At 50.2% G+C, this 14,178-nt stretch overlaps 1 protein-coding gene across 1 annotated transcript in view; it reads right to left on the bottom strand.

Annotated features, from left to right (window-relative positions):
• Nucleotides 1-14,178, bottom strand: part of PARP1 (poly (ADP-ribose) polymerase 1) — a gene marked incomplete at its 5' end in the record, with an annotated part of 40,291 nt that overhangs the window by 7,205 nt on the left and 18,908 nt on the right. Inside the window, 9 exons of the mRNA XM_008580796.1 lie at nt 146-268; nt 2,007-2,090; nt 5,286-5,414; nt 8,524-8,719; nt 10,262-10,394; nt 10,611-10,679; nt 10,954-11,196; nt 11,803-11,949; nt 13,553-13,706. Coding sequence (XP_008579018.1) covers nt 146-268; nt 2,007-2,090; nt 5,286-5,414; nt 8,524-8,719; nt 10,262-10,394; nt 10,611-10,679; nt 10,954-11,196; nt 11,803-11,949; nt 13,553-13,706 — 1,278 coding nt within the window. The remainder of the gene's footprint in view (nt 1-145; nt 269-2,006; nt 2,091-5,285; nt 5,415-8,523; nt 8,720-10,261; nt 10,395-10,610; nt 10,680-10,953; nt 11,197-11,802; nt 11,950-13,552; nt 13,707-14,178) is intronic.

The raw sequence follows: 14,178 nt of genomic DNA, 5'->3' as shown, positions 1-14,178 counted from the left end.
ACACGGAAAAAAAAAAAAAAAAAAAAAAAAAAAAAAATGAAGGCACAGAGATGGCCCTGCCACCACCAGCCCTGCCCCCCAGTGACCACGATGTGGAGGGGCAGTCACCACAGCCCAGCAGACCTGCAACTGCCCTCTGACCCACCTGCACGCTGTCTGCATTGTTCAGGAGTGGAGGCTTCTTCATCCCAAAGTCATGGGGGATCAGCGTGTAGAAGCGATTGGAGAGATCCAGGATCTGGGAGTCACTGCTGCCCTGGGACACCGCCTGGAGGGGAGGGGGACAGAAGGAACTCAAAACTGGGGTAGCAGCTCTGGAAACCCTGCACTGAGCCAGGCTTTCTCTTCTGGAAGGTGAGAGCCACAGCCAAGTCCAGAGGTAGCCTGCTGTATGCACGAGCCAGGACACACAGGACAGGACCACAAGACCACCTCCTGCTGACGCTACACCCCTGAGCAGGGGCAGGACCCTATCCTCTAACAGCACGGCTCAGTACACAATGGGCTTCTCATATAAAATTGCATCTGTACAAAAAACTATGCAGTTATAGATATATGAAGTTCCCTACCACTATGCAAAGTGTTAACTGCAAAACCTAGGTTGGGTTCATGGCCATTTCTGTAAATTTCTTTCTACTTTTTGTATGCTTAAAAATAATAATCAAGTGTTGTGGGGAGGGGCTATTAAATTCAGTCAGGCTCTGTTCATCCACTGATCTCCATCTCTGGAGGGGAATTAGTTTTTACTGCAGCTGGAGGTCCAGGAGGCCAGGCATAGAAAGGCTAAGCAACCCCTACCGCCACAGCGGCACTCAGCACTCTACATGCAGAGGGTGCTTAATAATGCACAGAGATGGACCACTAGGATAATGTGTATGTGTTTGGCAGACAGCCCAAGTGACTACAGAATGATCAAGGGGCAAAAAGTGGCACCCTGCGGGCCCACAGGGTCTCATTGTGACGTGGACTTCATCAAGTCGTGAACTGTCTGTCCCTGCCATAGCTGGCTCCGCGCAATGTGGAAGAATGCTGCCATTCCAGCCCTCCCACCTGCGGATTCTGGAGCAGGAAAAGAGCCCGTCTGAGGAAAGCCCTGCCAGTCCTCAGCCAGTGGGTAACAAGGTGAGAGGTCTCTGCACAGGGCCAGCTGTAGTGACTGACCGGCGGTGTTTCGGGGCCTCTTCTTCAGCACCAGCCAGAACGGCCACTCTGTGGGCCCACTTCAGATTCTTTTTTTTTTTTTTGTCTTTTGTTTTTTTCCGTGTCTGGCAACAGATCGCAACCCTCAGTGTTGCCCCCGTACCGGACCGGGGACCGGCAACGGGATTGCAACCCTCGGTGTTGCTCCCGCGCCTCGCTCAGCCAGTGAGCGGGAACCGGTCTGTATGTGGGATCCGAACCCTCGGGCGGGAGCGCCGCTGCGCTTCCCAAGCTGCGCACTTATCCAGTGCGCCACCGGGCCGGCCCCCACTTCAGATTCTTGAGAGCTTTTCTTCTTTCACAGGCCAAGGCTACACCCTGTGCCCAAATACAAGTGGAACCCTCCAGCCCCTCTGGGACAGAGCTTGAAGACTCCGGGAACTGGGGGACCTTGAAAGATGCTCAGTAAATACAAAATGAACAAGTGGAAAAAAAAAAAAAAACAGTTTTCTATTTGATGACCTCCTAGAAACTGCAAAATCAACTCTGCCTGACTCTTAAGGACACACAAATAAAATGAGAATATCTGTAAGAGATAAGAGAACCAAATTCTTCATCAAGTTTACAGGAAGTTTATTACATATCTGATAACTGAAAACACTGCTATTCATTAGTTTTGTGATGCTTTGCAAGCGGCAGATACTTGTCATGTTTATGGAATTGAAAAAAAATCTAAATCCTCATGAACTGTGGTTCAGCACTTCCACTGCATTAACCTTGAGTAGATGACACTGTTGCCACCCCCTAGATGAGAAGTCGGCCAGGGGAGGCTGGCCCAGGAGAGCCCAGGGGAGGCCCTGGCTTACCTGCTGGACTTCGCTGAGGATGGAATAGGCCGCCTGGATCTGCCTCTTGCTCAGCTTCCCCAAGGGCATCTTCTGAAGGTCAATCTGAAAAGACGGGGGTGGTATGTGTGTGTGGGGGTCCCTTTGAGAGCTGCACCCTGCCCACTGTGATGACAGGACAGCTGGACTGAGTCCCTTCCACCCCTCCAGGCCTCTGGGCCCGCAATGGCAGAAGTCAGAAGCCTGCCTGGTTTTCCCAAGGAGACCCATGACAGACTTCGCGGTCCTGCCCCCACGGCAGGGGATGGAGTCTGCTTGAAAGAAGATTCTTGCGTGCTTTGTTTATGGCTGGTATAAGCCAACTGCAGCTCCCCCACCCCCAGGCTGTTTCAAATGGCCTGGCCCTTCTGGAAGAAGACACAGCCTAATTCCCATCCACCTCCGAAGTGAGGATGTGGGCCCCTTGGCCACGGCTCCCCATGTCTCAGGCCCACCAAGGTGGCCTGCCCTGGGGTCCCAGAGCCAGGACAGTAAGGGCACCCCTCCCTGGGTTCCTTGTTGGAAGATAAGAAGCAAGAGTTTTAAGTGGCAGAAACTATTTTTAAGAACACACTCCCGAACTTACATGTTTACATTTGAATCAATGCCGTCCCTTCAAATCAGTCACCCCAAAAGGTTAATAAACGTTTGTTCCAACAATACTGTACTACTTGTGACACCCTGGGAACTACCGTCAAGAGAGGCCGCAGCTGTAGTGAGAAGAGTGTGATCTGCAGCTGGAGGCCTGTCACCAGCCAGCCAGGCAGCCAGGCAGCCGCTCAGGCCCTGGTTTCTCATTTGCAAAACGCAGCCACCTTTTTCCAAAGGCACCCACCCCTCTTGTGAATGACCCTGCCTGCACTGCTGGCTTGGTCCCCAGGGTTGAGACATCTGTGGACCATGCTCTCTACCCTGAGACATTTGTGTCTGAGGCTTTCCCAACAGACTCTCAGAGCTCCCCAGGGGCGGAGGGCACCTTACCCATCTCTGCCCGCCCTTCACCTTCTGCAGTGTCTGAGCTGGATTTACAAACGGAACTGCTGTGGGGATGGAATGAAATCAAAGGGCTGAGAAGTGCTCACAGCTCATCAGGCTCCAGCCAGGAGCCAGGGGCGGCAGCGTCTACTAACAAGTGCAAGCCCTGGTTCGTGTGATTCTGTCCCCTCAGTACAAGGAACGCTCCATCCTGAGGGAAGATCTGATTTCTGGCAAGAGTTAAATAGCTGGGGCCAAATCGAGGGAGGAAGGTGGATAATCTATTTTGAGCCAGAACAAGGTACAATAAAAGAGCACAGTGACTTCAGTATGGATTATCAATCGGCTCTGAGAGCGACTCTGGAGAAGCAACTCCAAAAGATGTTCTGATCAAGGGCAGCGTGACCAGAGTTAGAGCAGATGCCCTGCAGGGAGCAACGTTCCCCAGGCTGTGTGTTTCTGGTGTTTATTAAAAAACAAGAGACCTAGTCACCCTAACCCTGCACCCTCAAAATGTACACACAGGCCACAAGAACGAGAAGGCCTCATTCAACAAAAGCCACCGCACTAATAGAAAAGAGCCCCAGGCCCAGCACTGGATTGTGGGCTGGGAGCCACCACTCCACAACAGCCCAGTCTAGGGAGAAACTGAAAAGCGGGAGAGACCGTCTGACGTCAGGGACGAGCCACAGACGCGGCCAGAGGGAGAGACCCCCATGTGTCCTGAGCACCTGGACCCCACTCCCCTCTGGGCTCAGGATGTGCTCTCTTCCCAGGGAGCACCAGGTTCCCCTGCTGCTGGGGATGAAGCCCCTGGGCCACCATGCAACGTGTCCACGTGGTCACCCTCAGGCTAGGAGTGGGCACCCCATTTTCCTACACTACCTACAGGCTGCCTTCCAGCCTGTTCCAGCGGCAGGGCCCGGGCCTTTCTCTTCCTGCTGAACTAGTTACCTGTCTGAAAAACCACATAAAATGTCATTTCATGGGAGAGCACTTGGGTCTGAGAATAGCTGAGAACTTCTATAAATCACAAGTAAACCAGAGTAGGGAGGCAGAAAATGCGGTGCAGGACTTCCAAATACTAATGAGACAAAGACCCTCTTCTGCTCCCCTTACCCCAGCACCTCCTCTCTCATGCGCTCCCCACCCACAGGAGTTTGAACTAGCAGACCTCCTAGACTGAAGTCAGGTTGTGCATTTATGCCAGCAAGCCCTGGCCATTTTGAACCCCTTAGAGGATATAACACAACACCCCACTCTCTAATAGCAGCTGGCCATCAGCAGTCCTGCCAGGGAGATGCTGGGGTGACCCCGATGTCTATGGGGTTCAGGAGGAAATGGCTGCTGGGTTTAATACGATGCAGGTTTGACCTCCAGTCTCCTCCAAGGCTGGCCAGTGGCTCTAGGGAGGAAGAGTACGGGAAGACGCAGGACACAGGTGTGAAGGCAGCAGCCCCTGCAGAGGGGATGGATGCCTAAGGTTGATCCGAGCCTCTCACCCTCTTCCCTGGGTTCCTGGGAGCCCAGGGCAAACGGAACAGTCAACCCCCTGCAGCTGCTGGGTTTTCAGAGCAGCCTGAAGCTTCTGGGCTCAGTGGCTGGGGAGGGCTGAGAGTGCTGGCCAGGCAGCAGCATGCTGCACAGGGACCACCGCTGAAGGCCCCCGGAGCCAGCACTCAGGAGCTCTGCTGCCAAGAGCAGCAAAAACAAGGGGACCTTCAGCCCTCATCTCCTGGGGGAAGAGCAGGGACGAGATGGGGGACAGAAGGAAAGACGCACACTCTCTGCCACTCTGTCCTGGGCAGGAGCACAACTAATACAACCACCTCCCCACCACCTATTCTGGTATGAATTTTATCTGATGAAGCAAGTGTCAGAAGCTCTCTGCTCTTCGTCACAGCAGTTTCCTTTTTCTGTAAGTGGGCCATGTTTTGGACTTTTCCCATGACAACACCAGTTGGCTGGTGTGGTTGGGCCACAAAACACCATGCCTACACGCCCAGTCACAGTAACAAGGGACAAAGCGCAAGGGGGACCCAGGGTTGGGGTCAGCTCTACAACACACCACGTCTCACAGCAAATCAAATGACCCTCTGCAAAAGAGCAAGTACTTCAGAGGCCTCGGCACACGTATGACCTCAGACAGGTGCGAGAAGCTGACGTCCAACATTTTTGAGGGAGAGAAACAAGAAAACAAGGACAGCCAGGGAGCTCCTCCCCAGCTCAGCACCCACTCCCCCTCCTCAGCCGGAGCCCATAGACGGAAAAATAACGTGCATTAACCTCATACTCCACCATGGCTTTCTTCATGCTCTCCACATCGAAGATCATTTTAATGAGCTCCTGAACGGGCTTGGGGAGCTTGGATTTGGTGCCAGGGTTTACAGTTAGCTTCTTCACGGCCTCTTCATCCTCCAGGGGAAAAAGGGAATCAGTAAGAAACCAGCTCAACAACCAAGTGGCGGTGGCGTCTGAGGGGCTGGGCTGTAGATAAAGGACACAGGAGGAAGTGCCACCAGCAAAAAAAGCTGAATGTTGATCATAAAGGTCTGGTCAGTGGTGGCCAGGAGAAGCATGTGTGGCTTTGCACATGGGCTGGACAGCTACTGGGCACCCCAAGTCCTCCTGGTTGCTCCATATTCTTATTCCAGCTGCCATGACAGCGGCTGCATGGGCAGACCCACCTGTGGCTGCCAATGCCCTGCCTCAGACCTGGCCGGTGCCCACCATGCCCAATGTGGTGTTAATTTACTCCCCCACCCCACCCCTGCTCCCAGGGATCACACTGCCTGATAACTAATGGCACATGAGACCTCACCTCTGCTGTGCAAAGAACCCAGGCTATGTCAACATCACACTGTACTGAATCTCCCTTTTTTCACTTTTAGACTTGGACCCTGTGAGGGCAGGGACTGTGTTCTGTCCATCACGGTGTTCCTAGCAACTAATATGGTATTTGGTATTTGTTTGGTGTAAAGGTAACTGGCACTGGGCTTTCAGCCTGGAATCTGCTGGCTTACCCAAGCTGCAGAGAGCTAATCCATGCCGTGTGAGTGCTCGTGGCTGCTGCTGTCACCTTTACAGCAGTAGATGTACTCTCAATGTTGACACACTGAGTCTTACGTGCACTTTTATCCTGTGGATGTAAGTTCATTGGAGGGCAAACTATCAATGTGTTAAAAAGCCTGGTTTAAGTGCACATACTTTGTGATCCAGTAACTCTACTTCTAATGGCAATAATCATAGAGGTACACAAATATTTATATGCATATCACCATCACTGCAGTAAACGCCTGGAAATAATCTGAACGCCTAACAGGAAGGAGGAAGCTGTTTTGATAAATTATGAATTCTGGCCCATGCACATGATGGAATTCGATGCAGCCTTAAGAAACGATGCTCTAGATCAGCACAGTTTAATATATAGAAGCCACTGGCCACATGCAGTTACTGCGGTTTTGAAATGTGGCCAGTCCAAATTGATATGCTGTAAGTGCAAAATATACACAAGATTTCAAAGACTTAGTACAGGCGGGATAAAGGGAATTTTCTCAATAATTTTGTTGGTATCAATCACATGTTGAAAGGAGAATATTTTGGATATATTAGGTTAAGTAAATTACTAAGATTAATTTCACTGATTTCTTTTTTGCTTTTATTTTTCAGCAGCAGCCCAGTACAGGGAACCAAACCCTTGACCTTGGTGTTTCAGGCCATGCTCTAACCAACTGAGCTAACCAGCCAGCCCCTTTTTGCTTTTGCAAATGTGGTTACTTAAAAACTTTAAAATTATTTACGTGGCTTGCATTATTTTCTGTTGGACAGTGCTGCTACAGAAGACACAGGGAAATGCTCAGGGCAAAAAAGTGGGTGGTTGTCACATATGTAAGGCAGCATTCCAACTTTACGGTGGGGAAAGCGCATGTGACGTGAAAGATGAGTGAAAAAGACATACAGCATGACTTTGTGCTTAATTCTGGATGATTTTATTCTTTGTGCCTTTGTATTTCTCATCATTTCCTAAAACAAATATTTAACCCAGCAGGGGGCACTACCGAGTCGGACTAAGTCTACCTCTAAGTCCAAGGTCTCACCCTCAACATTACATCATCGAGAGCTAAATTCTATTTTTAATGTGAAGAGCTCATGACACCATCTATGAACTAAATAATTCCCCCTTTGAGACATACTAGGCCCCAAAGACTTAGAATTAAAATCTATACCTACCCACAAATTTCTCCCCTTCATAAATTAAATGTGTATTTTTTCTCTGATTACAAGGTCAAGGATTTGGTTCCCCATACTAGTGAGGCACCAAAAAAAAAAAAAAAAAAAAAAATAGCATTTTGCACACAAATAAACAAAATGCACACACAATCACACAAATACCGACCATGAGATAACTGAATGCTGTCTGGTAACATATATAGCAAGACTTCCAAACTACAGATGTAGGTCTTATTAGAAAATCATTTGGGACTAAAAACTGTGACCTAGCAGAGCATGTCAAGTTACAGTTCTCTCCTGCTGATACATTAGGTCACATGATCTATGGCTGCTATGGATTGACTGTCTCGCCAAAACTCATTGAACTTAGTCCCCACTGTAGCAGTGTTGAAGCTGAGAAATCCTACGATGGGAATTGAAAGGTGGGGCCTTGAAGAAGTGACTAGATTGTGGGGACTACGGCCTCTTGAATGGATTAATCCATTCGTGGAGTAACGGGTGTGGTTCTGATGGTTTTCAAAGGAGCACAAGCGAGGAGGTTAGTCTCTTGCTCGGGCCATTCGCCCTGTGTCACTCTCACCAAGGCCCCGACCAGATGCGCCCCTTGGACTGTGGATTTCCCAGCCTACGAACTGTGAGCAAGACATTTCATTTCTTTATACATTACACAGTTTCATGTATTCTATTATAAGCAACAGAAATGGACCAACACAATGGAATGTGGATTCAGATAAAAAGTCTTAATTGGCACCCACGAGTTACCCCCTGCTGCGTTTCCAGAGCAACTTCAAAGACTGTTCCTCCTTGACAGTCTCAAAAATGCCACCACTGTTCTCTTCCAGGCTCCATCTCATACTTCCTGGTGTGGACTTTATTAAACGTATTTTCTGCATCTACTGAGATTATACGGTTTTTGTCCTTTATTTTATTATATGTGGTGTTACACTGATTTTTTAACATGGAACCAACCTTACATTCCTGGGATAAATCCCAGCTGGGCATGGTGTATAAATCCTTATATGCTGCTGGATTCAGTCTGTTGATGTTTTGTTGAGGGTTTTGCATCTATATTGTTAGGTAGTTTTCTTGTGATGTCTCTGTCTGGCTTTGATAACAGGGTAATACTGGCCTCATATAATGAGTTGGGAAGTGCTTTCTTCTATTTTGGGGGAAGAATTTGGGAAGGGTTGGTATTCATCAATCAGTGACACCATCTGATCCAGAGTGGGGATTTTACAGATTAAAGCGTCCCTTCCTTTTACTAGAAGAGGCGGCAAGACCATTAAGCGATTACCTGGCCGTAGTCAATCTCCAGAGGGTAGAACTTTTTGGGATACTTTGTGAAGTTTTTGGAGTGCCAGGCGTTCCCGGTTTTCTCTTCATATAACTTCAGAAAGTGGTCAATGGCATCGTCCTTGGATGGCATCTGCTCCAGTTTGTTACTACCGATCACAGTGCCGACACGGCCCCAGGACCTGAATATCCAATACCTACGGCAGGGGAGGAGGGGCGCGTCAGATACGAACCTGCGGGTCACCGGTCACAACTCAGGAGTTTCCTTTCCCTGCCATTCCATTAGGGTGAGAGAACTTTAAACACCCCCAAATGCTGCTGATTGAACAGGACAAAAGAAACTGCTATCACAGTAAAGGGCCTTTATTTTTTCATGAAACTGAGGGTTATAAGGAGTTTAAATTAATCAATGAATGCCTTTTAAAATTATATTGGCAAATGGACTATAAAAAAAATGCCAAAGGAACAGGTTAAACTTGGATCTGGCAGCCAAGCTCGAGGAGCGGAATCCTGGGGCCTGTAGACATTTACATAAAAACCAACCAACCAAACAAACAAAAACACCACTCCATTCCTCTCCCCGAAGAAAATATACCAAGTATCATTTGGAAGCCATGTCTTTAAGGAGAGAAAATCATCAAAGATATACCCTAAAAATAATGAAGAGCTTTCAACTCAGAGGCCAAGATGTGATTCAATGTCCACCTCAGTTGAGGGTGTACAGCACGCACCCCCTAGCTGCTTAGTGTCGGGTGAGATAACTTTGCTTAATGAAGTAATACAAAACTTAATATTTTTTTTTTTTTTTTTACTTTTTGTCTTTTTTCGTGACCGGCAACGGATCGCAACCCTCAGTGTCGCGCCCGTACCGGACCGGGACCGGCCACGGGATTGCAACCCTCGGTGTCGCTCCCGCACCTCGCTCAGCCAGTGAGCGGCCGGTCTGTATGTGGGATCCGAACCCTCAGCGGGAGCGCTGCCGCACTTCCCAAGCGGCGCACTGCAGCAGTGCGCCACCGGGCCGGCCCCCAAAACTTAATTTTTACAGCATACTAAATATAGACACATCATAAAACTATATACAAGACTGGGATGCATTTTTAAGATAAAACTAGAGACTTCAAAGAAAACCTGGAACTTTCTGCCTATTTTCTGGGCTACTGCCCAGGGGTGTATAAATTCATTCTCTGCTGGGTTTTTTCCTATGGGAATGTTTGGGAAGCACCACCCTGACCTATGACTAAAAATTTTTTCTGACCTTAACAGCCCACACTGCCCTTTCACTCTAAAAACAGCACATCTAAGTTACTAGAAAAGTGCCCATGTCCACAATCACCACTTTCCATTTACACACAGACCCTGCTCTGCATGGCTACGGTAAGGGACAATGACTCACTAGAGGACCTAGAAACATTATGAATGGCAAAAGCCAGCCCACTCCCTCCCCACCTCCCACATCATGTATCCCAGAATCCAGATGCCACCCTTGCCTGTCTCCACCATGTTAAAAAAATTAAGAAAAAGCAAAGCTAAACCTCTTTAGTAATGAGGGAGTTTGAAGTAACATTAGAGTAAGTTCAGTGCTTGCCAAACTTTATCTGCTTCAGAAGTTTAAAAACACATGTAAAATCAGAAAATCTTGATTCCTCAAGTGGCTACAAGAAAAACTAGTTGGGAGACTATGGGAAACCACACCCTGGCACACCTGGGCACAAGGACAGCCACCCTCCAGGGCTCACCGGCTTTCCTTGTCATCCTCCAGAAGTTGCAGCTTGTAATAGGAGTTAGTTCCTTTGACAATGTCCACAAGGCCAAGGGTGGCGCTGAAGACCTTCCCACCTTTCTCCAGGACGTGCGCAGAGTGTTCCAGACCTGTCCCAGAGGCCAAGCTCTTAGTCTCCCCCAGAGGAGCCGCCGCTCCCTGGGAGCAAAGCTCTGCAGGACAGGGGTTCCCGCCTGCTTGGTTATACTCCCGCCAGCTCCGGAGGGTCCCCACAGGACAGGCACATCCTCAGGACTGGGGAGTAGGAGAGGGAGGCCCAAGGGTGCAGGCGCAGCCGCGCTCTGCCGGCACTACTGTTTGCTTACCGGAATCGGGGTCCACGGCTGCTCCTCCTTTCAGGGTTAATTTCATTCTCTTTTCAGATTTATTGACACCTTGGAAGGGGACAAAGAAATGTAAACATTTAATTTTAAAGTAAGGGGAAGGTGGAGGCCAACGGGAGCTCTCACATGGAATGCCTGCCCTCCTGTGCCTGGGGACAAATGAATGGGGAAAAGTCGTCTCGGCACCTTCAGCAGACCACGTCAGGGACACGAAGGCTCCATGCAGGCAGACCGGGCCGGCCTGGGACAGGCCACTGGCCTGCGGCATGAGGGGCCCCCAGCTCCCCTGGGTTTTGGTCCCAGGAAGGGCCCCCGGCACCCTCACCTTCCTCCTTGACGGAGCCCTTGCTCTTCTTGGAGAGCGCAGCCCCCGACTTCGCTTTCGGGGCCACCACTTCCACAGGCTCTGCCTTCACCTCGGCCCCCCAGGGGGACAAGATGTGCGCGGAGACCAACTCCTGAAGGCTCCTGGAGCAGGCAGAGACGTCCTGGAGGAAATCCTCAGAGACGACACGCACGTTGGCTGCTCTCACGTCCTCCATCTTCTTATTCATCTTCTCCAGCTCTTCTGCGCAGATCGGAAGGAAAAAACGGAATGGTACGTTTCCAACCACGCTTCCATCTGACAAAAGCACCGCAGTTATATTTACTGCGTGCGTCCAAACCCTCCTCGCCACAGCTCCCCTTTCCTTCCACATCTCTCCCTCGCAGGGCTGCTGTCATCAGAAGCATCGCCCTCCTCTAAGGCATGGCGAGCCAGGGCGGCCTTCTCCATGCCGCTGTCTAGGACGAGATGCCAGGCATACCCCGGAAGAGCAGCCTGAGTCGAGCACACGTGGCAAACCCTGCGCGCCACTGCTCAGGTCTTGGAGACCTACAATGGCCATCGGCAGAACAGACCTACAACAAAATCTGTTCATCTTTGCTAAACTCTGCGTTTTCCAAACATGCTTGAGTGTGAACTTGTGCTCTGGCAGTGAACCTATGCATATCAGTGGAATGGTGCGAGGGGACAGGAACAGGCCCTACGGTCCTCAGATGGACTAAGACACCGGCTACCTACAGAGCAGCAGAACAGAGTCGACACGAGAGCAGCTTCTGAGTGCCATGGAGCCCTCGTCACAATCACAAGACCCAGAAGCACTGTCTCCTGCACAAACAAGATTAAACTCACTTTTAGTGCTGATGCACAGCGAGGCCTTGTTGGCCGTGCCCGTCAACTTCCCCCCGAGATTCTCGATCGTGGCCTTCACTTCCTCCTTGTTCCGGGAGAGTTTCCCAAGAGTCAGGATCTTCATGCTGGACAACGGCTTATCTGGGACTGAGAACAGAACAACTCAGCAAGGCTGACTCTGACGCTGCTCCCCGGAAGGGAGGTGGGGGACAGCCAGGGCGGACAGCAGGGCCCCTGCCCCAGCACCCCTTCACCAGCTCCTCCCTGGGGAAAAGCCGATGACAGCATGCTAGTGGAGGACATGACAACAAACTGTCACCTGAGAACCTCCACACATCCCTCGACACAGAAAGGACCGGGCATGGAACAAACCATGAAATGCCACTCCAACAGGCCAGCTGGGAGCTGGGGGCTCCACGGGCAGACAAGGAAGGATATATTTGGGGATGAGGGACCAGAAGGCTGGTAGTGGGATGGGGTAGGTCACACTGGTGAAGTCCCAGTTCCTTCTGTTGTTCTTCTCCCACTAAAATCTGAAAACAAACTGTAAATCTTATTAATTACCCCATTTAAAAAACTAGGCTGTCTGGTTAGAGTGCAGCCTTATAATACCAAAGGTCAAGGGTTCAGATCCCCGTACCGGCCAGATGCCAAAACTAAACAAACTGTAATTCTAATTAATCCCATTTAAAAAATTAGATAGGCTTGCCAAGTTAGTTCGGTTGATTAGAGAGTGGTGTTATAACACCAAGGTCAAGGGTTCAGATCCCCATACGGGCCAGCTGCCAAAAAACAAAATAAAAAACTAGACACATCCATGACAGTCCCTCAAAGCTTTGGTCAGCATGGTCACATGAGCTGGGATAACCGATTCCAGGCACAGTGAAGTGGCCTGGCCTTTCAGGTGTCCAGCACTGAGCCGGGCTGGAGAGCCCTGGGATCGCAGTGAGCCTTCTGTTGGCTGCAAACGAGAAAGCAGTGCTGGCGACACACTGCTAGAGAGGAGACGCTGTAGGGAGTCCTTCTGCATGCCCTCCCAGAAGACCGGCAGAGTTGAACTGAACACTGGCAAGGTCTCCACACAGAACAAAATCACTGATCTGTGTGGGAACTGCAGGGGAGGGGTCCCCCACAGGAGGGGCCAGCACGCCACCCCTGCCTGGCCCACCACAGGTGCATTTGCACCCAGGCTGCCAGCAGCAGCACAGACTCGGGATGGCCACCCACACGGGCACTATGGTGACCACAGGTTTTCAACCCAGGGTGTGGGAAGGAAGTCATTATTGGGTCACACTCAGAGACAGAACCCTTGTCCTCCACCTACCACACTGCAGCCTCAGACCACTGGACTCAGTCCACCATGCCCGAGCCCATAAAGAGTGGGGCTCTTCTGTCAGAAACACACATCGATCTCACTGTCGTCGTTGGCCTGGTGCACTTCTCACTAACACTGATCCTGACTCTACACAGCGGAGACCCAGGCACCACACCAGGGGCACGATGGCTGGCGGGTGCAGGGCAGCCCTGGGAGAGACTGGAATGATGCTCTGCAGTGCAGTCAGGCAGGAGAGCCCGAAGCCACGCCAGGAAGGGATGCCTACCTGGCCTTTCTTGGGAGCCCCTCTGCTCGCATGCCAGTCGCTTGCTCTTTAGGATGTTTATGTTCTTTAAACAAAATTATTATGATTACTAGTCCTGCCAAGTGACTCTAACATCAGGGTCCCCAAGGCCAGTTGTCTGGGAGCTGTACCTGCTGCAGTTGAGGAGTTCACAGCAGCGGGCACCGGGGCTGCGGAGGGCGGGGGTGCCGGGGCTGCCATCCCCGGGGTGCTGGCTTCTGTGGGGAACACACGGTCCTGCTTTTTGACCTTCAGTTTCTTGAGGCAAGAGATTTCTCGGAATTCCTAAAGAATTTAAGTTTTTATTGTTAAGAAACCAGCTCTCCCTCGAAACTACCATCCCACAGACCAAAGAGGCTTTGGCTCATCCAAGTTAAAGACTCTTTTTTCTTCTTATGATAAAGAACAACAGAAGGTAGGAGAACATGGGGCTTCTAGGGTGAAAGACTGTATTACTGCTGCTACAGCACTTATTTCTAATACTTCTACACTTATAACAGAGATAGTATTGTGGCTGCTTTAAGACAAAAGACTTTAGGCCGGCCCGTGGCTCACTCGGGAGAGTGCGGTGCTGATAACACCAAGGCCGCGGGTTCGGATCCTATATAGGGATGGCCGGTTCACTCACTGGCTGAGCGTGGTGCTGACAACACCAAGCCAAGGGTTGAGATCCCCTTACTGGTCATCCTATAAAAAAAAAAAAAAAAAAAAAAAAAAAAAAAAAAATTTTTTTTAAAAAAAAAAAAAATTTAAAAAA

Source organism: Galeopterus variegatus, unplaced genomic scaffold, assembly GCF_000696425.1.
Source record: "Galeopterus variegatus unplaced genomic scaffold, G_variegatus-3.0.2 Scaffold2162, whole genome shotgun sequence".
Taxonomy (NCBI): Eukaryota; Metazoa; Chordata; class Mammalia; order Dermoptera; family Cynocephalidae; genus Galeopterus; species Galeopterus variegatus.
This window is presented reverse-complemented; position numbering and strand designations above follow the sequence as displayed.